This window comes from Anser brachyrhynchus, assembly GCF_964034855.1.
Source record: "Anser brachyrhynchus genome assembly, chromosome: 1".
NCBI lineage: Eukaryota > Metazoa > Chordata > Aves > Anseriformes > Anatidae > Anser > Anser brachyrhynchus.
The window spans coordinates 58,048,939-58,076,157 of record NC_137694.1 but is presented as its reverse complement, the minus strand read 5'-3'; the positions used below and the strand labels follow the sequence as shown (position 1 = coordinate 58,076,157).

The 27,219-nt window shown below is 38.0% G+C and overlaps 1 protein-coding gene across 6 annotated transcripts in view; it reads left to right on the top strand.

Moving 5' to 3' along the window:
• Positions 1 to 27,219, top strand: part of RFX4 (regulatory factor X4) — a 102,589-nt gene that overhangs the window by 53,962 nt on the left and 21,408 nt on the right. For 4 of the 6 annotated variants that reach the window (XM_080575758.1, XM_080575757.1, XM_080575755.1 and 1 more), the window contains 10 exons: positions 1,836 to 2,049; positions 2,932 to 3,009; positions 5,045 to 5,208; positions 7,625 to 7,725; positions 9,529 to 9,587; positions 10,836 to 10,980; positions 13,999 to 14,093; positions 15,501 to 15,618; positions 20,734 to 20,853; positions 21,840 to 22,001. In XM_080575758.1, the coding sequence (XP_080431884.1) occupies positions 1,836 to 2,049; positions 2,932 to 3,009; positions 5,045 to 5,208; positions 7,625 to 7,725; positions 9,529 to 9,587; positions 10,836 to 10,980; positions 13,999 to 14,093; positions 15,501 to 15,618; positions 20,734 to 20,853; positions 21,840 to 22,001 (1,256 nt within the window). The remainder of the gene's footprint in view (positions 1 to 1,835; positions 2,050 to 2,931; positions 3,010 to 5,044; positions 5,209 to 7,624; positions 7,726 to 9,528; positions 9,588 to 10,835; positions 10,981 to 13,998; positions 14,094 to 15,500; positions 15,619 to 20,733; positions 20,854 to 21,839; positions 22,002 to 27,219) is intronic. The other 2 variants (XM_080575760.1, XM_080575756.1) reach the window with 1 other exon arrangement.

The following is a 27,219-nucleotide window of genomic DNA, read 5'->3' as shown; positions in this document are numbered from 1 at the left end:
CAGGGCAGATGTAGGTAGGCTTTATGGCTGTTACACACAGTGTGTGTATGACAGCTGCTAGAGACCAAAGTGGGGACTTGAGCTGCAACCTGGACTTGTTACTAGTCAAGCTAAAAGGCCAAACTTCTACATCTGGTGTTATAGCCTTTTATATTCCATGTAGCTTGGCAGAAAGGGGGTCTTGTCATCTATTTGTAACAGGGTAGGACTGTCTGGAGCCTGGCTTCTGGTGTGGAATATGCATTTTGGTCTAAGCCCTGACAGGCAGATTTGGAGCAGATAGCGTGGCTTTCTGAGGTACTAAAGACAGGAAATCCCATTCATATCGTGTCAGCTTTTTTTTTTTTTTTTTTTTTTAAATAAATGTCACCTGGATTATTCAATAATGAGCTCAAGATAGCTTTTATTTTTAATGGATGATAAGGAACATCCCAAGCGGGCATGGTTAGGGAGCAACATACAGGAAGGTCCCTGCAACTCCCCAGGCCACCTCTCAGCCCATCTGTGCTGGTAGACAAGATTAGGGCTTCCAGCTATTTGCCACTACTTTCGGTTGGAGATTATGGCATGTGCTGATTTGCGGGTGAATGACTGTGAGTGAATCTGCTATAGGAAAAAAAAAATCACCTTAGTTTAAGCTGCCATCATTTAGATACTGCTCTTTCACTGTTTTAATTAATGACTTTATTAAAGCTGGATGATTTTACCTAAAGCCAACTAGGTCCCATTCAAGTGAACTGATGTGCTGGTGGCACTCTGAAATCACTCCCCAGCAACTGTCTGGAGAGGATGACGAACACCTGGAGATGGTAACCTCTCCTACCATCATAGCTGGATCCAGAAGTGAGAGTTTCACTGTGGTCTGATAGGCTGTAAGGAGAGAACTGGGAGGTCATTGAAAACCCCCTTTAGGAAAGTAGGGTCAATCAAAGGTACAAGAGCAAGACAGTTTTATGATGCCTTTTCTAACCATTAAAAATTTAACTGATGTGTTGGTCGTGCTTACAGCTGAGAAAATGAAGTAAATATTAGCAAAAGTATGGAGTGAATAAGATTGTATTTGCTGCTTTGATGCAAGGGCTAGACAGGATAATCAGTGCTCTCATTAACACCCATAATAAAGCTAAGCCATAGCACAAACTTGTGCCATAAGGCCACCAATCCATTCTTGTAGCACAGCCACACCATGCGACTCCCACTGTGCTCTGCTCAGGCAGAGTTACAGTGCTGTGTAGTATCCTCTGCTGGTCTAAGACCAATGATGATGCTAAGTTATTAAGCAAATAATTTCAAACTGTACATTTCCTAGTGTTCATTGCTTTCAAGCACAAGCTTCCCCCACCCCAACGTGTTTTCAATTTTTCAAATGTTTCTGATAAGCTCATTTGCAGTGAAGACTTGTGCTACTCAGGGATCAAAACAGTCTGAGAATCAGGGAGCTGAAACAACAGAAGGGCTTGTCCAGAGGGTCTGTACCTCTGCTTATTGCTAAACTAAAAGAGCAGCTGCACAGCACAGCCCTGCCAACAAGTAGCTTTAGGATGCTTTTTTTAATAATAAGAAAAAAATAGAAGTCTGTTATTGTCCTGCCCTGCAACAGTCAGTTTTATTAACTCTGAAGAAAGCTCCTTTTACCACAAGAAAAGAAATTTGAAAACCCAATCAATGTATTACCACAATGTTCTGCTACTGGATCAATGCTTGTGAATAATAAACTATCACAAAGTCTGTTTTGCTGTAGAAATTATTAGCATTGTCAGTTTCTCTTACCCCTGTATTTTTTTTTTGTACTTTCAAACAATCCACTTTTTAAAATGTACATCTCTATGTATCAGGTACCACTATTATGGAATTGCAGTGAAAGAAAACTCCCAGTATTATGACGTGATGTATTCTAAAAAAGGAGCAGCCTGGGTCAACGAAACGGGAAAAAAAGAAGTAACCAAACAGACAGTGGCGTATTCACCACGATCCAAACTGGGAACATTACTGCCAGAGTTTCCAAATGTCAAAGATCTAAATCTGCCAGCCAGTCTGCCAGAGGAGAAGGTAACACTTTGGAAATATTTTCTCGGCCTGTCTTGTTTTTTTTGTTGTTGTTGGTTTTTTTCCCCTGCTCTGGATGAAGACTTTATCTAATATATAAAGACTTTAAATTAGATTGAGTTTAATAACGCTCTGACTTTATTTATGAGGGGCTTAATTGCTTCTTATAATAGTACGAAATATCTTCCCTTAGCATAGGCAGCTGACTCTATCAGCTGTACAATGTCTAAAGCCTATGCACAGTCTTCTTTTAAAGTTATATTGCATTCAGCAGGAAAGGTTTGAGGGTAACCGGATAAATCACTAATTACTAGACCCCAGATTTCTGTTTTAGCAGTATGTTATAGTTCCTTAATTTCTGAACCCATTTGTTGGCAAACTGAGAAAGATTTCTGATGCTTTCTTGAGGGGAGAGAGACTTAATGCATTTTGTATCCTTCTAGGCTGCAAATTAAGAGAATCCTATCTGCACATATGACAAAAGTGCTCTGACTGCTCTTGGCTGAGCTTGCTAGTTTTCTGATGCTATTCACATGTGTAGTATCAATGTAAAGTGGACAAAAGAATAGGGTTTTATAGTTCTTTATGTCCTAATTAGGGCCACATTCTTGTCTTTGATCTCACTGAGGCTTTTTGCTCCTCTTACATTTGAAGAATCCCCATTGACATAGAAAAATCCATGAATTCAAAGGGAGAATTTACTTTTAAGAAGAAAACTCATCTTAAAGCTAATCTAACTATACTCTGATTTCATTATTTTTGCAATTGTGCATAGGTAAGATAAGAAAAATCTTACTTTTTTGTGCTCTATATTCTGATAGTTTTAAAAGCAGATTTCTTAAAGTAGAATGATCTTTTGTGTGTCTCCCTCTCATTCTTTTTCAGGTTTCTACCTTTATTATGATGTATAGAACTCACTGTCAGAGGATACTAGACACTGTAATAAGAGCAAACTTTGATGAGGTATGGTTAGAAGCTGCAGTTGTAGTTTAATGATACATGAGGTATTAATGGATCTGAGAGCTTATTTTGAATATGATATTACAACCTTATGGTTTTATGGTGGCTAATCCTTTTCATGAATAATGAACAATAGCTATACTTGAGTACATAATATGTCAGTGATAGCATTAAATCTCACTTATAACACTATGCGAGTTAGAGGAATGAAAGCAGTGGGAATGTTTTTGTCTCTCCATCAGGATTAAGGTAGCAATATCGCCTTACAAGATGTTGGACAATCCAGTTCTTACAACTCAGAAAGTGTGTCCATCACCACTTTTCTAAGCTTTGTGTTTGAACTGAGCTCTGTCTGAAGAAATTCTTCCGAGCGTTCAGCACAAACCCAGGGCAGGTGCCGCAGCCAAAATGGTAGCAAAAGGTCTCTACTGGTCTTTTAACAATGGGAAAGGAGTTGGGGGACTTAAAGCTCCCTGGACACCCCAATAAGCCTGTAGCTCAAATTTCCAATTCCTCAGTTGTAGTGTAGTACAGCTAGGAACACACACTGCTCAGCAGTTGTTACGATCCATTAGAGATGGATAAGATTTGTTCCTGCTGGATATCTGACTGAATCTGAGGGTTTTCTGGCAGTGCATGCATACAGCCGTATAATTAGAGCAGAATGGCTACAAACATCAAACATTACCGGAATGCAAGAAGTTTTGTATCACACGTGCAGAAGGCCTCTTTTTTGGGAAAGCAAATCTGACTGTAGAGGTGCTGAGGGCCTGATTCAAATATAACACTCAGCTTCTGGAAAAAGTCAAAGGAAATGGGTCTTTTGACTGCCTTCTAAACAATGGCAAGGAATTCCCTCCTTTTTCCCATCTCACTGCTTAATTTTCACATTATTTGGATTTAAAACTGCAGCTCTTTTAAGTCATTGCACCCAGGCTAGGTGCTTCCATTCAAGAGAACTATTTTTTTAGTATTATTTTACATCTTTTCACATTTTCTAATGTGTCTCCCAGATTTACTCCTAGCCATGTTTAAATGGGAACCCAGAACTTTAATATAATAATTAAATCTGACATACATCTTAGGGAAAACCAAACAAATCTCCCTTCCCTTCACTCCAAGCCAATTGATTCATTCACATATACAGGAAGTTTTGCTGGATCAGTCTCTGAATACTTTCTTAAGAGCAGGATATTATATTTTGCTAGGGAATCTGTTTGTCAAGATCAACGATGGGGAAGGGGCTGAGAAGCAAAAATATGTAAATGGCAAATATTTCTTACTGCACGTAGTACAGTTATGTATTTCAAGACAGATTGTGTGTGAAAGGTTTTAACTTTTGCTGGTGTTCTGACCCCTGTAGAACTGACTATATCATTCACTGAGTAATGCCTTTATTTCCTAAATTAAAATTTTCAGAGGCATATTTTGCTGTTTCTGAAATTTCATTTTCTTTTTTTGCCTTTCTCCATTTTTTCTCCACTTTTCTTCATAGCAGAAGAGAGAAATAAGAAATCGTTATGGCTTTTCTTTAGTCAGCACAGCAACAGTTTTTAAGAACTCCAAAGTATAGTGTTTCATTCCAAAATTAAGGCAGAATATGGTATATTAATCCCTGTAAGCCACGTGCTATACTCCTCTCCCTCCTCACACCAAGCCCTAGATGACATTCCTTAGTATAAAGGAGTGGAGAGCAAAGAGAGAAAAAGGCTTGATATGTGGAAGCAAAGGAGTTACAGTCATTAGTCGTTGATGGACTGTAAAAATACGGTACCTGTGGGCCTCTCAACTGTAGTAACTAAAAGGTACCCCCTTACCAACCCCGAATGCCTCCTTGCCCTTTGGCTCATTATTCCATTCTGTGCCAGGTTATACTATACACCTATCCAGTTAAGGAACATGCCTTGCCTGTGTTGTATACCATCAGTCTAGCTGTGGGGCTGAAACAAGCTCTATATAAACAGGGTCATTTAAGAAGCGTATTTGTGGCCTTTTGTTGTTTTCACTTAAACGTCCCTGCTTCTTCTCATGATTGCAGGTTCAAAGTTTTCTTCTGCACTTTTGGCAAGGGATGCCTCCTCATATGCTGCCTGTATTGGGTTCTTCAACTGTAGTAAATATAGTGGGAGTTTGTGACTCGATTCTGTACAAAGCAATTTCTGGAGTTTTGATGCCAACGGTACTGCAAGCATTACCTGACAGGTCAGTATAATTGGCAACACTGACCACTTCCAGCTCAGCTGTCTTTGTTATATGTCTTTTCCTTACAAATGACACCAGTTCTCAGAAAGCTGCTTGTTGCCACCTGTTTCCTGTTTAAATCACAGTGTCAATTCAACAGAGCTGGACAGCTGGCACGTTTGTGAAGAAATGTTTATATTTTACCAACATTTGTATTGTGAAAAGTGTGACGTTTTGTGTGATGAAGGATAACACTTTCTTTGTTTATTAACATCAAGATGATAGTCATGTCCCAACTTTCAGGGAATATCAGAAGCCTGCAGGCTGCAGAATGCCACATTCCTGTTTTCTGAAAGTTTCAGACTCTTTTCTGCTAGTCTGGTATAGCAACATAACAGGACACTGAATAATAGTGACAAGAGGAGCTGGCCTGGCTGCTCTGTTTGTAAATACTCCCATGCATATTCCAGCACTGCAACCTAAGCATTTGTCTCTGTTTACACTCCTGGAACCCAATTGTTATTCTGCTTGCCAAGAGCAGAAAATATGAAGATCATACTTGTGGAGTCTCAGACATCCTCGATTAATTTAAATTCTATGCTATGATGAACATTTGCATGCTTATTTTAGGATCACTTTATTAATATTAACAAGTATTTGAGCCCTTTGTTTCAAAACTCACTTTTCTTTTCAAATCCACATGGTAGATCTCATCTGTTCTCTCCCTACCAGGAGCTCATCTGAGTCCAGGAAGTCTTAATTATATAGATAAAGCAGAACAGAGATCAACATTTCACAGCAAAAAGTGTAATCACTGCAAAGTGCAACTGCACTGAGTGCAGACAACATGTTCACCTCTTTGATTTTCCTAATATAAGCATCAGGAAACTTTCTTTTTCTAAATATCTCTATTCACCTTTAGCGTTGTTTGACTGATGATTTTTTGAGGTTGAGTAATTTGTTAAGTTTATTGCTCTAAGAGTTTATTATTGGTGTTGTATATTTGGCCTTCAAGATTTTGACACAGCTCTAGTTACAGCAAATGTATTTAAGATATCATTCTGCTCTCCTAAACTGGTGAGCTTCATTCACACTCTATGACTGCTAAAGTACAGGCAAAGTATTTTTTCCATGAGAAACCTGTTATAAGCATGGGCTTTCCTTGATAAGACATGTACGTTTTTACAGGCTTTGCCCCTCACCCCCCTAAAAATCTATTTCATTGGAAGGATTAAACAGAACAGCAGTCCTTTTCTCAAGCTGCTTAGTTCTTTCATAGCAAATAAGGAGAGACTTGAGTGTGAATATAGACTTTTGTAATGCATATAAAGGGCCAGATTGTGGCTATTAAGCCATAGCCTGCACTGGAGGGGGTGAAGAAGGGTCTCATTGCAATGGAAGCTCCTGAAGGAAATCTTGCTGACTCAGCCAGAATCCTGAGGGACTTCCTGGGAATGAATGTTGGCTATACAAAAAAAAAAAAAAAAAAAAAAAAAACCAACACTTTTTAGTGGGTGCAGCAGTTGTCATCCATCCCCTGTCCTGTTAGGTGTCTGTATGGAGCCGACAAGGCCTATGGCCACAGTTATTTTACCACCTATGTCTTCAGTGCAACGTATGTTAGGAGTACAAACAGAAAAAGCTACCTGGCAGAAAGAAGGAAAGCTCCTTGCATCTTTCTGTTGTTTATGTATCTTGAGCATTGCGAGAGGCAGTGCCGCTCAGACTGGCAGAAACAACTGTTGGGTTCCCCTCCATCGTACCCTGAACTTTTTCTGGAAACTGTCATTTTATACTGAGCAATTTACAAGAAGATGGGCAGAATGAACTTGCCTCCAAGTTTAGAAGGAAATGATGGGGCCATCCAGGAAAGAGTTATAAGGAAGAAGAGGGAAATCTCATCTGTCTGGGAAATTTTCTGTCCTCTGTAGAGCTAAGCAGGCAGGTCCTGCATCACCCCCACACTTGGTCTAGAAATTCCTGCCCATCACTGCCACCCACTCACTACCTTCAGCCTGCAGCATAGCTGGTTACTGCTTCACTTACATGTCCCTGTGTCTATTCATATAAATATGGGCACAGCTGACCTGAGATCCAAAGCTTGTTCTATTGTCTTCTTTAAAGAATTGTGATTTTGTGGTTTTGTTTATACAGTGGGAATTATTTTTTATTTCACGCTAAAAATACCATTTATAAGTATCAATATAGTGCAGTACAGAGACTTTGATGCTTTGTGAGCTTTTCAATGTGGTGTTATGTTTAACTTTTCCTTGAAATATTTTCAGAAGCCTTTCTTCATGCCTACAGACAACAATATGTTCAGCAACTCTGCAAAACAGTGAGGTGTCAATAAATGACCCATAGTCTTTACATGTTTTCAGATTTTATAGTATAAAGCACAGAGTAAGTGCTTTGATGTAGTGATTTCTCTTTTCAGTTTGACGCAGGTGATCCGAAAGTTTGCAAAGCAACTGGATGAGTGGCTGAAAGTAGCTCTTCACGACTTGCCAGAAAACCTACGAAATATCAAATTTGAATGTATGTATTGACAAATCTCTCCTGTTAATCTGAGAAGTATATAATGTTTATTGATGACAAATTAATTGGAAGTACAACTAGTGTTCTTTTAAGAATTAAAAACTGACAGCGTAAAAATCTTGCATTCACTTACAATCGTCACTTGGTCCTGAAAACCAGTTTCATTTACCACTGGTCAAAGGCACTGCTCAAAGTGAGAAGAATTGCTTTTCCTTTCATGTGGGTTTTGATAAGAAATTAATTTTGTTGATAGTAAGCAAACATTAGGGATGATATTAGGCAAAGAAAATTATTAAACAAACCTTTAGGCTAGCACAATTTGAATACAGCTTGAGGCCCTTGCTCAAAAAAGTGCCAGAGTTAAAAATGAAGGAGATCAAATTACCCTGTCACCACAGGAAAGGGCACTAGTCCTATTCAGACGTGCTTTGTAGATGCCTGCAGTGCACATCACCTATTGATAAAGCCTGCTTTATTTCACGGCTCTCAATTCTTTGCCTTTCATGAGCACTAAATTCCACACCACAAAGTTAAAGGGAAAAAAAAAAAAAACTAATTTAGGAGAAGGATTAACTATTTTGATCAGCACGGAAAATTAGAATTATATTTTACTGAGAACACTCAGAATGTAAATTAGCATAACTCATTCTAGTTTGTTGAGTATTGTTCATTAATTCATTTTAAAAGTTACAGAAAGTCAGAGCTGAGAATATGCTTTATCTTATCTTTGTTAGTTCAAAAATATCAAGAATCTGCAACAGTAAAAATATTTTCTAGTCCTGTAGGGAGAGAGAGACGATGAGTTTTCCAGTCATTCTTGAACTGTACTCTTTAAGTGCGTCTATGTACAGTACAGAAAGAGCACCTACTCTGTCACTACATCTAAGGCCTGTTTGGATGGATTTGCAGGCCTTCTGTGATTTTATCATTAGGAAAAACCTGAGTGCATCCTAGTATATACATGAGACTTTGTCACTTCTGCAGTCAGATCATCTGATTTAATCTCCTGATCAGAATTTGTGAAAGTGTATATAGCCAATGGAAGTACTGACAGAAGTAACTGCAAGCCTTGGTCATATTTGCAGCTCTTAAGTCACAGGCTTTAGACAAAAGATACTCAATAAAACATTTTAAAAGCCCAGTTTCCAAGTACTGGAAGTATCCTAATACAAGGTCCATATCCCCTTGGAAAAAGCTAAAATAAGAGTGGAGAACTGGCAAGTACCTCCTGGGCCCTCTTTTGCCATAGCATGTTAGTCATCATGTAATCTCTTTCAGAAGCTTTGATCAAACTTTACCTGAAACTTTTAAAGATTTTAGCTCCTACTGATCCAGTCAGAAGACTTCCCCAAAACCTGTTTGCAGTAAGACTTAAGAAACTTTTCCAATTTTCAAATATAATGTCACTATCATTACCTTATGCCCACTCATTCTTGCACCAACATTTTTCTTCCTGTTAAATAGTTCTGTCTTTCTGGTTTTCAGTTCCTTTGTGTTTCAAGAGAAAATTTGTTATGCTGAACAAGTGAAGCTCTTCCATTGTCGTCTACATTTCTCTTGTCATCTCATTATTCACAGCATCTATAAATCATCACTTGTAATATGCCTCTGTAAAATTGATTTAGTATCCAGATTTAAGGTTTTAGGTCAAGGTTTAAGCTAAGTTAAAACTGGATACATACTGCCACAATTGTATGTAAGAAACTGGATATATTTTTTTGTTCTGATTTTAATTCAGTATTTTCAGAAATGTTTTTCTTTATTTAGCACAGTATGTAAATATGTATCTTTTCTTTCCCATAGTGTCCAGAAGATTCTCACAAATACTCCGGCGACAGACATCACTAAATCATCTCTGCCAAGTAAATATTTCAGTTACTTGAGTTTGCTGAATGACATTTTAACTGACTTTTTAAATAATTTAATAAATTGACAATCTGAACTTTACCCAAAGAGGGAGAGATCATGTTAGCAGTTTGTCTTCAACATTTATTATGACCATCTCTACAGAATCAAAAAATAATCAGCAAAAATGTTTTGCTAGACAACTGGCAACCTCTGATCAAATTCAGCAGAAAAATTTTAAGAAACAAATTAAGAATTTGGTTTGAAGAGTTGGTTCATTACCATGAATTAAATGAGAGATGTTTCATTGGTCTCATCAGGGCTTGGGTTAGGCCTATTAACAAAGCAGAAAAATTTCTATATGCCTGACAAAAACTTCAAAGTCTAGTTGTATAATATAAATCAGATGGAAAGTAGTAAAATAAATAAATAAATCACTGAAATTTTAAACAGAAATATTCTTGCAACCATAGCAGGTGAACATAAGAAAATACCCTGAAGTGTTTGCTTTTCACCAGTCAGTTTAGATTACAATTACCTATCAAAAAATCTTGAGGCCAAATTCTGTGTGGTATAAAATGGGTGGAGGATGCATTGAATTCGTTGAGGTTTCGTACATGTATTGAAGCAGACAGTTTGTTTACCCTATCACATTTAAAGATCCACATTTGAAAGGTATATCCAACACCCCAAGTTAACTCTGAGAGTCAAAAAGCCCACAGGAAGATGCTTCTGCATTTTGTGTCACTTCCTTTCCTATCATCCATCCCATCCTCCCCATTATCAGCAGCAGAACCCTGTCTCAACCAGACAAAAGGTGGATCTGATGCAGGGGCAAACGATCTTCAGCCTTTTCTTGTGGCCGAGGGAAGAATGGGAGTCTTCATAGTCTGGGAGGGGGCAGGTTGCAAAACTGTATGGGGTTTGTTTGGTTTTGGCTTGATTTTTCCTGTTGGTTTTGAACTGAAGCTGGTTAAGAAACCAACAGAGCTGTTGTAGATTGAGGAGTCCAGGTGAGGGTTGCTTATTTGGGTTTGTGGTGGATGAGAGCAAAATAATTGCCATTGATTAAAACAGGCAGAATGACTTGGGAGTTCTCTGTGGTAAGAGGACCCTGTAACAGCCATAAGATATCAATCTGGTGGATGGGGGTCTGCGAGGAGAATCAATTTAGCAAACCTAGCCAAGGAGGTGTAAAAAGGGGTAACACTTATTTTTTAATCTATTAAACCATGAAATAATGAATAGATTGGATTGGATTCCAGGCATCAAGAACAGTGATCCACAGTGCAGACATCACGTTTCAAATGCTGGAAGACTGGAGGAACGTGGATCTGAACAGCATTACCAAACAAACCCTCTATACTATGGAAGACTCACGGGAGGAACACAGAAAACTCATCATACAATGTAAGAGCCAAACCCTCAAATAAAGCCAGGTGAACTTAGTTTCCTGTTGCTAAAAAACTCAGTGGAAGTGATGTTGTTTTTGCATCCATTGGTTTGCTTGAAGTCTTAGGATAAATAAGGAGGCATTGAACAAAATATAAGGCAAAGCCCTGTCAAGGTCTTATATTTCAAGGCATAGATCCACGCAATCCTCCATTACAAAGTTTCTTTCTACCATCTGTAACAACCAGTGACACAGGACATGCACCAAAATTCATTTTTTTTCCCATGGACTTGAGCAAAGTATATCTATGCATTAACCATGGGATCTGATGAAGTCAGTCTTCCCTGCTGTAAAATTTCAGGAGAGTTGTCTTTTGAAAGCCTTTGACACCAAAGTGGCTGCGTATTTGGGTCCCTCGTAAACTTTTATTTGTAAACAGCTCCATTTTACACAATATTTTCATAAACAAGATAATTTAATGGGGTGAAGCTTTCTTCCTGAACTTTTATGAATAAATAGAAGTCCTGTATTGAGCAAGCTCATTGGCAGATTTAGATTCTGCTTAATATAGTGAAGGGCATGAACTTAAAAGTGACTTTGGAGACGTTGGCAAATTGATTTCAAAGATCTTATTTTGTACACTGGGCACTGCAAGGTTGACATTGGCTCTTCTCCCACACCCCTCTCATCTTTCAATGCTGTCACTAGAAGTCTTCTCTCCAGTTTAGGGATTGGCCTTGCATTCTTTGCTAGTTTTCTAGTGAAATGTGCTTGGTACTCTTACCTGTCCTTCTTAACCCTCGATTCACCTCCTCACATGGTCCTCTTCCCTTCTTAGCAGACAGAAACTTGACAGGGCAACAGGCGAGGTAACATACAGCAAGACCGGAGTCCAGAAGCTTGCTGCATCCTTCTGTCATCTTTTATATGCTCAGTATCTACCCAACATCTGCCCACTGACCAAAAAATAATAAATTCTCAAAGTTATAATCCCTAGTAGCAGCAACAGTCCTGTCTCTCATTCAAAAAATCCTCATTGTTTAGGAAAGCTTTTTATATATGTGCTGAATATTTAAATATGAACTTGTGTCATCAAATCAAATGGAATTTTCCAGAATGCAAATGGATTTGAACATGTGTTTTTCCATATTTTAGGTCCACATATTCCAGTAAGCAAAGTAAGAAGCTCCCAGAAATGGTAACCTAAATATGCATGTTCAACATGAGTTGGGATTCCACTGGGATGTGCAGATATGTATAGAGCTTATTCTAAATCTTGATTTTCCCCCCCATCTTTGATGTATATTCTACTTGGCCAAATATCTTCTCAAAGGTTGCGCTTTATGTGACTGATGACATGGAATAAGGCCTGCTTTCATGTTCTTGGTATTAATAACCAAGAAAGTACAATTTCCGGCTACTACAACTGAAAAAAAATGTTCATAAGCCTATAAGTAAAGTTAGAGAGAAACAGAGAAAAATAATTGGGTAGAAGATAAGCTCTTCCCTACTCAGCTACAGTAGATGTCTCTGACATGGCTTCTCCTTTATTTCCCCCTTTCTCAGATCCTGTTGAAGTATTTTTAACAATCACTAAAGGCTAAAACAGTTACTTCTCTCAAACAGGTCAATGTACACAGTTGCATTGCTCCACGGTTGCAATGCTCCTGCATTTTCCACTCTTGCTCCCCTCTTTGCACAGCATATGAATTACTTCATCTGTTGTATCAGGCAGTTTTTGTCCAGCCAAACACTCAGGTAAGAAGACAACATCTGAATTTCTCTGAGATCTTATCCTGAAAAAGAGAGGCTGCCTGTTCAATAAAACAACAAAACAAGATAAAGGTGGCCCAAACATCATTGTTTCCCTTCTTCCATGACTAACGTTTCTGACCATCCAGCCTGTGCAACACAAAGTTAAACAAAGTTTTTAATCAGCTGAAAAGCAACTGCTTTCCTGCTCATCTTGCTAATTCATCTTGGGATGCTATTTCTCCATTTAGACCAGGGAGCTTGTTCTTTGCATTAATCTCAGTCTCTCTGGCTCAGTTCTCTAGTTATCACCTTTAAACTTTGTCTCCTCCACCTCCCCCCATCTGCTTCCTATGGTGGGAAATTCCTCCCTCCTGTTATTTATAATTAAGCATAAATGGAAATGCATAGCACATTGAGATCATCCTGTGACACAGCAGGTAGAAAGTATCTTTCTTCTTGATTTACTGGGCCTTTTATTTTAGCTGAGTTGAAGAAGTTTCTTAAGGTGTCAGAGCACATGATTCTTTGTCTTCTAGTCATTGATTCTCATAAATAAACTAGAGACTTGCAGTTTTAAGAGCTGCAGTTGAATGACTTGATTGTTTTTCACTTTCTGTATTAAAATATGAATATGTGTACTTGATAGAGGTTAAAAAGTATTCAGGTTGCTTTTTTAAACTCTTCTTGATAGCATTTGTGCATTGGTAGCAATTTGTTTTGAAGAAGTAGAAGTTTATGGCACTTCTTTGTGTGTGTGTCTGGCATTGCAAATAGATGATTTGCAGCAGTTAAATCATGTTTTTGCAACTAAAGCTTTATACAGATGAGAGCACTATCAACAATACTCATCCACTTGATGCTTAGAAGATTCTTTATGCATTTCTAAATCAATTTCATGCATGACCTTTTTTCATCACCAGGGTCAAGGCCTAGCTTCACACTCTTCATAGCAAACACCATAACTGTTTCACTTCCGGGCACCACAGACAGCTGAAGCTGAAATCAAAAGAAGAATTTTAAACAATAGGTCCTGATTTGCTCACACTTAAATACCTCTTCTAATGACTATCATTTTCAGCAGAAGCAAGATGGAGATCTAGAAAGATTACTGGGTCAGCACCAAGGAAGATATATGTGTTACAGCTAAGCAATCCATTAAATATATATATATAAAAAAACAACAAATTTGTTGTTATTGGCAGCTTTTTGTATTTTGTTTTTCTTTTGTTCTAAATGGAATCCAAGTACTGAAGTGGGCTGTTTTTTTCTTTGTCTGCCAGTGTATCAGGAGTTTGATCACCTTCTGGAGGAGCAGTCCCCCATTGAGTCGTACATTGAGTGGCTGGATTCCATGGTGGACAGATGTGTTGTAAAGGTTGGTAAGGAGTAAGGACCTGAGTCAGTGATGTACTTTATGAGCTCTATTCAGGTCATAGATTATTAGAGGGAAAAAAAAAAAAAAAAAAGAGAGAGAAAGCCAAGCACTGTAATATGCAGGAGTAAAGCAGCAGTGGATAAAATCTTACCAGTGTTCATGCTGAATATGAGAACTTTTCACATTCAGGGTTTTGGTTCATTGTGCTTGTCTATCCAACCCAAAAGACGGTATTCAAGAATGGAATAGGGCCAAGCTTTCCAATCAAATCAATATTTCAAGGGTAGGGAGAAATGAGTTCAGAGCCAATTCTAACTATGTGGTACAAATGGAAATGATAATCTAGCTTGTCCTTTTAAGGTCTTACTGAAAAGAATATTTAGGCCAACTAATTCATTTATGTGCACTCAAAAGTAAAGAGGAATGTCTACATTATCATTCAAGAACGTATTTGTATTGCTTTTTGAGTTGATTTGGGCTATACATTTTAACTGGATGAAAAAAACTACTAACAAATCTTTTAAGAATATTTTCAAAAGTGATCATGCATCATCATTATGTTACATAGAGTATGTAACTATACTACCAACTATTTCAACTTCTGTCGCTAACTATTGTCTGTATTAGCATGTTCCATTACAATTACACTCTTCATTCCAGATTTCGCTGTTAGAACCAATAAATAAAAATCCATGTTTAAATGTGTTGCCTCTCCCCCTGCTGAAAAATATCATACCATACACAACAGACACTTTCCCAGATTACTTGAAATATTTTGATAGTTTTGGAATATTTTTCTTTAATTAGTGGAATGCAATTTGAAATTCTGACTATAATTGTCTGAATTTCATGAAGAATTTGGCATGAATTTCATTAACTCATGGGATAAACCTAATTCTTTAACTTGCATGTGACTCTATGAAGTAAACTTTGAGGAGCTGATGCCTGAAGTGTGCTTTCTGGGAATTATTTTTGCTAGTAAAATGATTATGTGTATTCACAAAAATAAAAATATGAAGGAACAAAAAAATTTAATAATAAACTTTAATATATGTTTTCAGCATAGACCAAGCACTTTGATTATACATTGCTTCCTTGACTATGAATGATCATGTAAGTAATTAGGTTAAGATGAAGACTGGGGCAATTTTTTGGCAGTCCTTGCCTCATTTTATAAAGTAAATTCTGTCTTGTGTTGGATAATTCTTTGTATTTTCCTCTTTCTGAAGGTTATATACAGTTGCAAGTTGTCTTTCTGTGTGTGGTTTTTTGAATTTTTGGTGTTTATTTTAATGTGAAGGTATTGGTAAGTAGTGTTTCAGTTTAAAAAAAGACAGATACATCACCCAGCTGTATCAGGTAGTGGAAATAAGTTTCTCCATGTTAGATATATCTGTTTTCTTGCAGGTAGCTGCCAAGAGACAAGGCTCTTTGAAGAAAGTAGCTCAGCAGTTCCTTCTGATGTGGTCCTGTTTTGGCACTCGAGTGATTCGGGACATGACTTTGCACAGTGCACCCAGCTTTGGTACTTTGATTTTGTTGTAATAATTACATGTCACAGACAAAACAACAACAACAAAAACTAAATCCTGGCTTCTAATGTACAGTTTAAGTGAAAACATACCAGTTTTCACTTGTCCAGTGCTCTGTTTGAAAAGAGGTGGGGCTACTGACATTTGGAAATAATACTCAGATTGATGTCTTTCTTCGAGATCTAGCCAGAGGAGCTGAAAACACTACTACTTCCTTCTGTTTATTGTTACCCAGTAGCTGGAGATATCAGTCACAGGTCAGCTGGAGAAGTCAATTATGGGGGCATTCCTTAATGCACTTCAGTGCAAAGTCAGCCAGGTTACCCAAACCAATGTGACCATGTTATGCTAAGACTTTGCGCTGAAGTGGCTGAAAAGCTTCTTAAACTAGATTTTGCCAGCTGATCATGTTTCTTTCCCCTGGACAGATTGCCTTCCATTCTACTGGATTTCAGTTAGGATGGAAAGATGATAGACTTTTCTTTTGTAATGAAAATGAAGGCTATTTTCTATATAGTTTCAAAGCTTTGCCTTGAATCCTGGGATACCAACAGCATCAGTTAAAAATAATAATAATAAAAAACAGTTTAAAGTTTACTAAAAGCAGAAGGGATTGAAGATGGGCTGTAGTGTTATGAGTGCAAACTTTTACAGTCATGTGCAACCAGGTTTTGTATGCGGGATATTTTTTATAAATGTATATTTGTCAGGATATGTTAGTAGAAGATTAATAATCAATTAACTTATAAAGGCACTGTACTGAACAATTGCAAGCTTTTTTTTCTGCCAGATGAGTTTTGATGTCCTTTATGTCATTAGATGGTATTCAGATATCATCACAAATAGGAACTCACAGTAGAATCCGTATTTATATTTTAATCTGAAACTACTTTCATTAGTTTCTCCATTGTAAAGAACTTGTTAAGCAGGTATTGGTCAGTCACTGTTACACATAAGGTTAGCGAGCATCCCCAGGATGATCACAGTTTCCATCTGCTCGATTGTGTTTTCAGCACTGGTATCTTGGTCATATCTATTCTGAACCTCTTCTAGGACTCATTTTCTCCTTGAGCCGCTGCAGTTTTCTTTTCTCATGGGCATAAAAGTAGCTGATAGTGCTTTTTGCTCAGTGAGTGTAACTGTGTGTACAAATGCACAATTTTCCTTATATGGACACATCTTTGAACATTAATTTGATACATTTATATGTCACCACAGGCAGGGAAAAAGTGTACTGGTCCTAACTGATGTGTTTTTCATGGGTATTTGGTGTTACAATTAGAACTGGGCCAATAATAGCTCCTTAATTTGGTAGCCAAAGAAAGAGTTTTTTAAAAAAAATCATTGATTTAAAAAAAAAACAACTTCATTTTTTTATTTTAAAATATAGTCAAAGAGAACTCTTCTGCATCTGCCATATTGTAGTGCTTGGGGCCACTGTTACCTGCCTCAGCAGAGTCTTGAGCTAATCACTGCCAGAGCAAGATTTCTAAGCAAAAGGGCTAGAGGATTTGTCCAGTGGGAGGATTTTGTAATCTTTCCTGTTGAAAATCCTACAAACCTACAAGCTTCCTACAAACCACTTAACCATTTGTTGAGCCACAGTGGTCTGCAGGATGCTAGGTGGGTTCTCTCCGGGGAGGTGACGGGACATGACAAGCTCAGTCCCTGTTCTAACCCTTATTTCTGCAGAGTGGTGTATCCCCTGCTCAGGTCCAACTCCAGTGGAGGCAGAAGGAGCTCTGACCCTTCAGGTTTTCAGAGGGGAGATTGTTACCAATATCATGTCCTCATCCTATCAGGAAGAAGCCTGGTCTATCCCTACCTTATTTCCCCAGAAATGAACCAAATGTTATTTAACCACAGACATAAAACTATACTCATTAGTACTAATGCTGCTATACTTTCACTGTGAGGCCATTTGACTCATTGTTCCCGAATGAGAGTCCAGCAAGTTCCAAAAGAATAGCCCCTGAATGTAAACAGCTCAGAGCTAGAGTAACTCTGCTGTGCTTATTGTAACACAGTTCTTTGTAGCATTCTATAACGTATGAATTTAGGTGAGTTCTGCAGAGAGAAACAAAGACACAGGTGTACTCTTTTAGATATATATCTACATACCTTTGTTCTTAGGTAAAAAGTTTTGCATTTTCACTATATTGTAAATTTACTACCTTTACCATTTTACTACGTAACAGTTTCAGAGAACTGATTTTTACGAATTTTTTCCACTTAAGGCAATAAGTAGACTATAGATGCTCACCTCAATAAATAGATGCTGACAGTGTTATTTATAATAATAATAAAATAATGTGTTACATACTGTGATCTTTATATATGCAGGATGCTATATTTTTATCTTTGAAGTATAGGGAAATTTGATTAGAGGAATATCTGGCACTGGACTGGCTAGCACAGAGATTTAATTCTGCAGAGCTTTTAAGCATGGTGATACAGGCAGGTTGAAACACTCCCTGGCAGAAAGAAGCTCCTCCCTCTCCCTCTCCTCTCTCTCTATGAATATCAAAGGCACAGTTGGTGGCAATGTTTGGGTAATGCATCCAGTGTGTAAAAGTAACTAATTAGTAATAGAAGCTCCATGATTTTCTCTAGATCTGGAAATCTCACTGGTCTTTTGCTGCTTACACGTAATTGCTGTATCTGTTAATAGATGTTGATAGTTACTGTATATTAACTGGGTAATCATTGCCATGATTTCAGTTAACTCCTTCTGAAAATTAGAGCCAAACACTATTTATTATTATTGTAACTGCAGTCTCTTGAATGACTTCTTACCTCTTCCTAAAGCAGTGTGAGCTTTACCAGCCACAGCTGGATCCTTTTCAGTACTTAAAGATATACTTGAAAGAGCTAAACAGTTTCATGTGAATAACAGTAGCTTGCAAACACAAAATAAATTATTGTACATTGTGCTGAATAGCTATTCACTGTGTAGCTGAAATGCATGCCCTGATATTGGTTTCAGTCTATAGCTTACATTACATTTGACTCATTTAAAAATGTAAAAATATTGCATTCATGCAATACCAACAACTTGTTTGTCTAGTGTCTTTCACACAAATTCTGGGCTCAAAAACTCTATACAGAGTTTAAAAATACACAGTGGAAGAAATAATAGGAGAGGAAGAGAGAAATTCAAAAGAGTGACAAGGGCACTGGAGTGTTTTTAAATACTGCATTCAGTATTGCAAACCCCAAGTCTTCAAATTAGACTTTGAATATTAGACCCCCCTGCAAAACAAAGACTTTTTTAATAGCAAACATGGAATTCTTGTCATTTGCCTGCTAGCATTTTAGTGTTCAGAGCTTACACTGATGTTTTTATGAAACTACAAGCAACTTTCTTTTACTTTCATTTTTAAATGAAAGATGAGCAAGGAGTTTGATGAGAAACATCAAATACACCAAGCCTTGCCATGTGAAGTTTGGCAGCCTATAGGCCTTATTTTCTTATCTTGGAAATGCTTACCAGTAGTAACTGCACTAAAGCCAATAGAGACCTCCCACTGAAGAAATGAAGGCAGAAAAGGCTTTTTGTGGAGATTCTTGATAGCCTGGTTTTCCATTGGGGAAATCCTAGGGCAGAGGGGTGATCAGACAGGTCTGCTGTCTTTATAGGACTGCTAGATTAAATAGGATTTTATTTAACAAGTCTTCTAGCCAAAAAGATTTCCAAAACAAAATCTCTGCAGTAGTTAGGAGAGGATCTCCACTATTTATCCTCGTAAGGCTGGGGAAACATGTTACCATTTTGATTTGCATAGATACGTGAAACTAATGAAAAAATGAATGCTTCAGGTTCACCAACAGTCAAAGATTTCCTCCTCCTAGCAAAGGTGTTGCAATCATGAATGTCCTTTTTCTGTGCTGCCTTGTCCAAGAACACAAAGGCTCGTGTTCTCCTCCCAGTGTGTGTGCTCTGCTCGTATCAGTGACGACAGAAGCCATGCAGGCGTGGAGTGAGAGAATGAAACACAAAGACCATCCAGGTCACAAAGAAATAGAATGTGCTCAGAGTTGCTTTGAAAGCTGAATTGCCAGCTAGAATTGTATAGGGATATAGGGCCTTTCAAACTACTTCTTCTGTCCTTAAACATTTGTAACTGAGAAACTTAAGAAAGTTTTTCTATAAATCTCAAAGGACAGAACTTCTTAGGGTGTGCTATTAAAATTTATTCCTATTACTCTAGTCCGTACCTTCCTCCTAATAACTTTAGCAAGTTCTCCATCTGTGCTCAAGTCTTACTTGAGGATTTGTGGCAGATAACTACCAACATAGTGTATTTTTACTATTAATTTTCTAAATGTTCTTTGACTCCATCCCCCACGTTTTGTTTTGGCCATACTTCTTCTTTTTAGTCCCTTTTTTTCAAATTCCTGTTGTGGCAGTTAAGAAAGATAATATCCATGGCATCTTCAGAGGTAAGCAGAGAAACAGGACAAATGTTATGCTGCTGATGTGATCCAAACTAGCAAATAGGAAAAGATAATGTAGTAGGAGAAGAATGACAGAGCAAACCTTTGATACAAGTCTTTGCCTTTAAGATATCCACAATTGCTTCTACTGCCTCTGTGTTTAACGGTTAATGGGCGTCTCATCCGGTACAGTCAATGCATTGGATATACCACCAGGAGATCTGGAAGGATGTTTCTACCTTCCTATTGATTAGTCTCTCATTTCTTTGTCCAAAGACACAGATAGTGCAGAAAATTTTTATCAGAATGTGTGACTAAGGCAGCCACTTGAGATAATTCCACTTGCAGTATAACCATCTATATTGTTCAATGCTTACGCTGGAAAAGAAGACCCCATCAAGTGCCAGCTCTCAGTTAGACAGCCTCCTTGCACCCTAAACTACAATAGTTGGTCATATGAGCCTGTCTGTATAAGTGCAGGAGTGAACAGAGTCTGTTAGCGCCCAGGTATGCTTTGACCTCTCTTACCTTGAGTAAGAGACATATTTCAGTGGCAGTACTATGTTGAGGCAGTCCTACTCAGTGCCTTTTGTGTTGAATAGGGTAATCATTGGTTTAATGAGTCTATTGAGACAGTCAATGGCTTTTTTGTTTGTTCACTTTACTACCAGGGTCTTTTCACCTTATTCACTTGATGTTTGATGACTACGTATTGTACCTGCTAGAATCACTCCATTGTCAGGAGAGAGCTAATGAGCTAATGAGGGCAATGAAAGGAGAAGGAAGCACAGGTGAGTTTGTTCTTTTATTCATCTTTTGTTGTTTTATTCCACTGTATTCACTGTTTTCTATGTAAGGTTATTTCTCTCTCCTCCTATAACCCAGTGAGGTCTGTTTAGGACCAAAGTGTTCTTTTTTGGTTCCACCGTGATTTGAAATAAGTCATTTATGAGGGGATCCTCCCTAGTTAATACATTCTAAAAGAGGCCTGCATGCTTCTTGATGTAACTCTGGATGTCTGAAATGCTATTCCTAAATACAAACTTGGTGTTTCAGTAAGGGATTTTCGTACCAAACCTTTTACGTCACTTAATCTGTTTTACATTTCAGAGGAAATGCACCATCACACGTCAGTGAGATGATCACCCAGTCTTGATTCTCTCCCTCTCACCCTAGATTCACACTAAATAAATTCACTCATATCAGTGGATTTGTACCAATCTAAACTTCAAAGGGAGAGATTGGTGAAGTGAGCAAATGGGGGAAAAAAAAGAAGCCATGATTTCTCATACATTTAAGTTCTGAGTGCCTGTACAGAGGCAAACTCCCAGCCCTGCTCTATTTACTCTGCACTGACTTGGCAGAACAGTGTCTGCCTCTAGTCTATCTGCTCAGGGATGCCCCTGATAATGAGAAGTCTTCAGTCGTCTTCCTTCCTTGCATTTCCCTTATTTTTGGCAAGTTAAATCTCTTTGTCACAGCGATATAAACCTTAAGCTGCCTGTGCACAAATTTCCTACCTGTACATCAGGAAAAATATCACTTTCCTATAAGAGGTCTTACGATGGTAAACTGACGATGGTAATGCTAAATGTTATAGAAGTACTTCTTTCAAAGATCTGTGTTAGTCCTGCAATGAATTTCATGAAATATAGCATCAAAAAAAAAAAAAAGAAAAAAGAAAAAACTAACTGCTAATGTAATTTTTTAGTTCCTCAGTGTTCTTTGACTTCACTTTTAACAGTGTTTGTTTGGTGATTTTTCTCTCACCCTGCAGCAGAAATACGAGAAGAAATTATTTTGAGTGAACCAGCTCCTCCAACTCCCTCCCCCGTGCCGTTCTCCCCAGCTAAATCTGTCACCTCTGTGGAAGTGCCCTCTGCCCCCTCGCCTGTCAGCAATCAGTCCCCAGAGTATGGTGGCATAGCAGCTACAACAGGTAGGCAGGCTTATGGCAGCTGAATCTGCTTGAAGATGGGTTTTGCACTCAGTCACCTGAAATTAAGTCAACACAATGTGCTGGCTTTCAAGAGATAAGAAGCCTTCCCAAGCAGAAATCTGTTTAAAGTATCAGTTATACTTTCTCACTGTATCCAAATATTGTGTGCAGTTTTACAGGAAGAGGATCTGATGCTTGGAGTCCAAAGGCCTAACAGGAGATCCCAGACCTCAGCAGATCAGAATCGGTTCTGTTACTGAGGCCTTCAGAACAGGCCTGTCTCTGTATTTCTAAATGTTTTTTAAAATCAGTTCAATTGACCATGTTTCTAGTAATGCCCTGACAAAAAATATTTATGAATATAGCACTTTTGAGCATCTTCAATGACTTTAAGGGCAATCAATCTCTGAACCACATAATTCCCAGTGGGTAAAATGGGAATTGGATATCTTTCGACATATTTGAGACCCTAACATTCTTAAATATCTGCACAAGTTTCTCTTGGGAATGTTTTACACATTGTTGGTAACTTTCAACATCAGAGATTAGGAACTGGATGCCTGAAGCCTGTTTTCAGTTCCATTCTGGTGGGCCCACAGATTTAAAAATGCATACTTTAAGATATTTAACTTGTGGGTAGGATTACCAGAAAACACTAAATGCAAAAGCATGCCCACACATGGTTTGTTGATTGGTCTGTATGTATGGGGTACATACAATCCTCTGTACCCTAATGTAAAGCTCCACCTTTTGGATGTGGGCGAGCCAGTCCGTCTGTATGATCAAATGGCTGCATTTTCTTAATTCATTAAAATGAGTTAAGGAAGGCAGAAATATGAATGACTTTCAAAAGGCATTGCAGGCAGCAAAATTCCAGCTTTGCTGCTCCTTAGTGAAATGGGTGTATAGTCAGAATGTGGAAGCTATCACTTTTGTGACGTATTAGAAAAGTTACAAAACCTTCTTGAAATAATGTCAGAAAGTGATGATTTACCACACTGGAGAATCTGGCAGTTGCCAAAAGACTAATAAATCTTTCTGACAAATGTTTGTCATGTTTTAAAAGGCACCATGGGAAGCACAATGCATAGTTGTGGTGGAAAGTGATTTAAGAACATTTATCTCTACATGGTAACTTAAGGTTTTCTCACTGTTGGAGACTATAGTACATTTAGGAAGGAAAAAGGATGATATTAACCCCAGAATGGATAGACAATAGAGCCATATGATTCCTAGACACGGCAGGTGAGCTCACTGCTTTGGATCAGGCAATGCTGGAGGCGGTGTGTATGTTTGAGTCTTGAAATGATGACTTTGTGAGTAACTTGCCCTGTGGCCATTGTGGCCCAGTGGGATCATCATGATGTTGTAACCAAGACTTACAATGATGTGGAACTTTACCCAGAAGTAAAAGATTGAAAAGTTGGAAATTGTGTGCTCTCCAGTGACAGTGACAGGAATGGAGATTTGAAGGACTTCTGTTCAGGCTGCCGAGACTGTAACTCTTTGTGGCTATCAGAACTATTAACCCAAATCTTATTCCATACTTAAGCAATAGCTTACTTGTCAGATGTCTGAGTTTCCAGCTTGCATTCTTGACTTAAGCTCAGATCAGGGCAGACCTGGGAACTGCGTGAATCTTAGGTGAATCCTCCGTGAATCCCACCAGTAATCCAAGGGAATGGACTCGCATAAACATTACAAAAGTAATTCCTTTTTTTTTTCATGTTGTATCTTACTTTATTATAGTCTATTTTATTCTCTCTTTCTCTCTCTCTCATTTTGTTTGTCCTGGCAAGGCCAAGGTCTGCTGGTGTGAAGTCTCAAGCCAGAAACAGGATCACTTGGGTGCAATGGTTGAAGGACCTACTCCCACATTACAGGCAGTAGAACTTGACGTAGTTGTTCCCATAGCAGAACTTCTTAGGCAAGAAAGCTATTTCTGATTAATTTAGGTCTCAGTTTTTTCCAGCTTCTCAGTTTTAGGTTGTTTTAAAAACCTTTGTTTGCTTGTATTGGATTTTATTCTTAAGGGCTGGTGCAGTCTCATTTTTGCCAACGTGAAAGTCAACTTTGCCTAGCACAAGCCAAATTTATCAATGCCAGAAGTGGTCTGGTTAAGGTTATGTACAAGTGTGTGGATATTTTCTGGTCTTAATTTGGGCAATTAGCAATACTTTAATTTCCCATGTTTATCACATAGATGAACTGATCACCTTTTCAGTTTGCTAACCATTACACTATGGAACACAGAGTTCATTCACATACAGTAATGCAACCACGTTTCAGCTATAGGAAATTGCTACATTTAAAAACGGGAGTGCTGAAGATGTATTATATATAACTAAACTATTCCATGTACAGATTTGTGGAATTCATATATAGAATATTTTGGAACAGGAACCTCTGTTCTGGAGAGACATTTAAAGGACTCTACTGATTTTCTTAAACATCTTTTATGAGGTAAATATAAAACTCTGAAAATGCTTTGCAAATCTTGAGAACTAGTCCCATTGGTTATCACTAGCTCTCAGCTCCCTAATTTAAGGCATCATTAACTTTTTTTTGCTTGTGGTATTAGCAATAAAAGTTAACTATTAAACTTGTATTTTAGGCTTTTTGCCTTCACTCAATGGTCAGCACAAAACCAGCAAACTAAACTGTTGCAATTACATGATACTAAGCAAAAGAGAGGTAAATCCTATTTATAGCATTCTGCGTTAGAACATCTGGCATGGCTCAGCTAACATTTTATTTAAAACTTTCTGTTAAGTTACTAGACATTTAAAAGGATAATTAGTCTCTATCCTTTCTAAATCACAATGGCCAGATTAATGATTGTTCAAACTGCAACAATATTGTAATAAAAGTGAAAGCTATATGGCAGACTATACTATTCTCCTTTAAAGCCCCTTTTGAAGCTGATTACTTATTTGCTAATGCAATGGTTTTTGGACAACCTGAAATGAACTCTGAATTGTAAGTAGTTCCTAATACAATAGTTAACTAATCTATGCAGTTTACTGTTTAGTTTCAATAAATGCATGTCTGAAATAAATTTTCAGTCATTTAAGGTCACTGTTTTTCCAGGTCTCAGCTAGGTAGTAAAATTTGAGAATCTGCCATAGGAGATACTTGCACAGAGCTACCCTCTCTCATATTTATGTGTGTGAGTACGATGACATTCGGTATTTTTGTGAAGTTCCAGCTCCTGGACTCATACAAGTATATGAGAATATCAGCTCTCGTTCAAGAATAAGAGTTTAATTCTCATAACTGCTCACAAAAGTCAGCTTCCAGTTTCAAAAGGTGGTTCTCCCCTTCCCAGTGGAAGGTTTGGGGATTTTTCTAAATGTGATAGTTGAACCAGAATGGGGGTCTGACTCATGATTTTTGGTTACTTGAGGTTGACAGTGGTGCATCCTATCAGATGTAATACACAGTGCTGTGAGTATCTTGCTTGTATCTGGGTGGTCATTTTCTCCAGCATACAGCAGATACAAAATGCAGCATCATGAAGTAACTTTTGATTCTTTTTGCATTGGTATGGCACCAATGACAGCAGCTCTCTTGTTGGACTGTTCCATTTTCACTTGGCTCTACTACAGGTCACATGGCTTCTTGGTTAGTATCCTGAAAATCAAATTTATCTTTAAAAGAGAAAAGAGAAAGGAGTGATAATAAATGAACTTCCCTATTTTAGTCAAACCCTGCATGTTCAAAACAAAAAGCAGAACAAAATGTTGCTCAACCGCTATTGTTTTTGCTTATTTCAGAATGCAGTTCAGTTGGGTTCAGTCATATCTAACAGAGACTTCATCTCCTGGAGTTCAGTTTTGCAGCCAGCTGAGGAAATGAATTATATAGGCCTGGGACATAGACGGGTATTAGAAAGCTAACTATGAAAATCTGTGACTTACCTTATTTCTTTTTTTCCACCCACCATAATATTGGCAGTGTCCTGGCTGACCTGATACATACCTATACATGAAGTCTCTGAATCTATTGTCGTCTTCTGCCCTTCCACTCCCTCTCTATGACTAGGTCACTCTGAAAACAATGGCATCACTTCCATTTGCCTTCTGAAGACAGGGAAGTGAGGTGACTTCAGATCCCTGAGACTGTCCTAAGAAAACTGTTTGAACAGCATTCTGTCACTCTGTAAATCCAGGGTAAAGCCCAACACACGTTTGTTTCTAATCCACAACATCCAAAAGAAAGCGAGTATTTCCTAGAGCAGCCATGTGAGGTACTATCTGATAGTACCTGGGATGATCCTTGGTTAGGAGAATTAAACGCAGATACTCATATAGTGCGAGACCTGTTCTTTATTTCTGTGTTGTCTGGACAGGCACAACGTATGCTACAACCTAAGCATTTATTTTAAAATTGAACAGAGGTAGCTGCCAGTTAGACTTCAATGTCAGGAGTGGCCAGGTCCTTTCATCCAAGGATCCTGACTTTCCACAGAGAGTACAAGAAACAACTTGCTGTCCTGGACTGACTCATTTTCGTCAGACTGAGATAAGATCACAACTATTTTTCAATAAAAGAAAAAGAGGCTGCCACAATGGCTGGGGACGGACAAATTAACCATATATAGTAAAATGTAGAAGATATTTCAGCCCTGTTACTGCTTCTTATTAGAGCTAGGAAGGTAATGAGTAGTTGTTGTTTTTTTTTGTCTCAATAGGCAATTTTTTATTGTTCAAAGCAAAACTTTTGTTTTATGGTGAATTTAAAAAGTGAGGGGAAAAACAGTAATTTTAACTAAAAATAAATATTTGATTTTTTTTTCACGATCTTTTTTCCTTCTTTCTTTTCTCTCTCTTTTTTTTTCTTAATTTCTGTTTGAATTTTGGCCTGTTTTGAAACAAAGTTTCAAATTTTCTTTTGAAAAATAACACTAGGAAAATATGCTGCCCTTTTGAAATTGAAACATTTCACCAAAATTTCCTGCAACATGTTGTTGAAATTTTCAAATCAGTTCTTCCTTTGTTTTCAAATGAAACTATTTGGTGACTGCATATGTTTCGTCCCCCTCCACATAAACTGTATTTTCTATTGAAGGCAGACTTTCTTAAACACTTTTCCACAGCTCAAGGAACCATGACTGCTTATGGCCACAGTAGCAGTGATGCACTAGCTCAATTGGTTATGGATCCACTTTGGTCTCAGGGATCTCCATCATGCTCAAAAGGGGAGAGGTGAAAGTCTG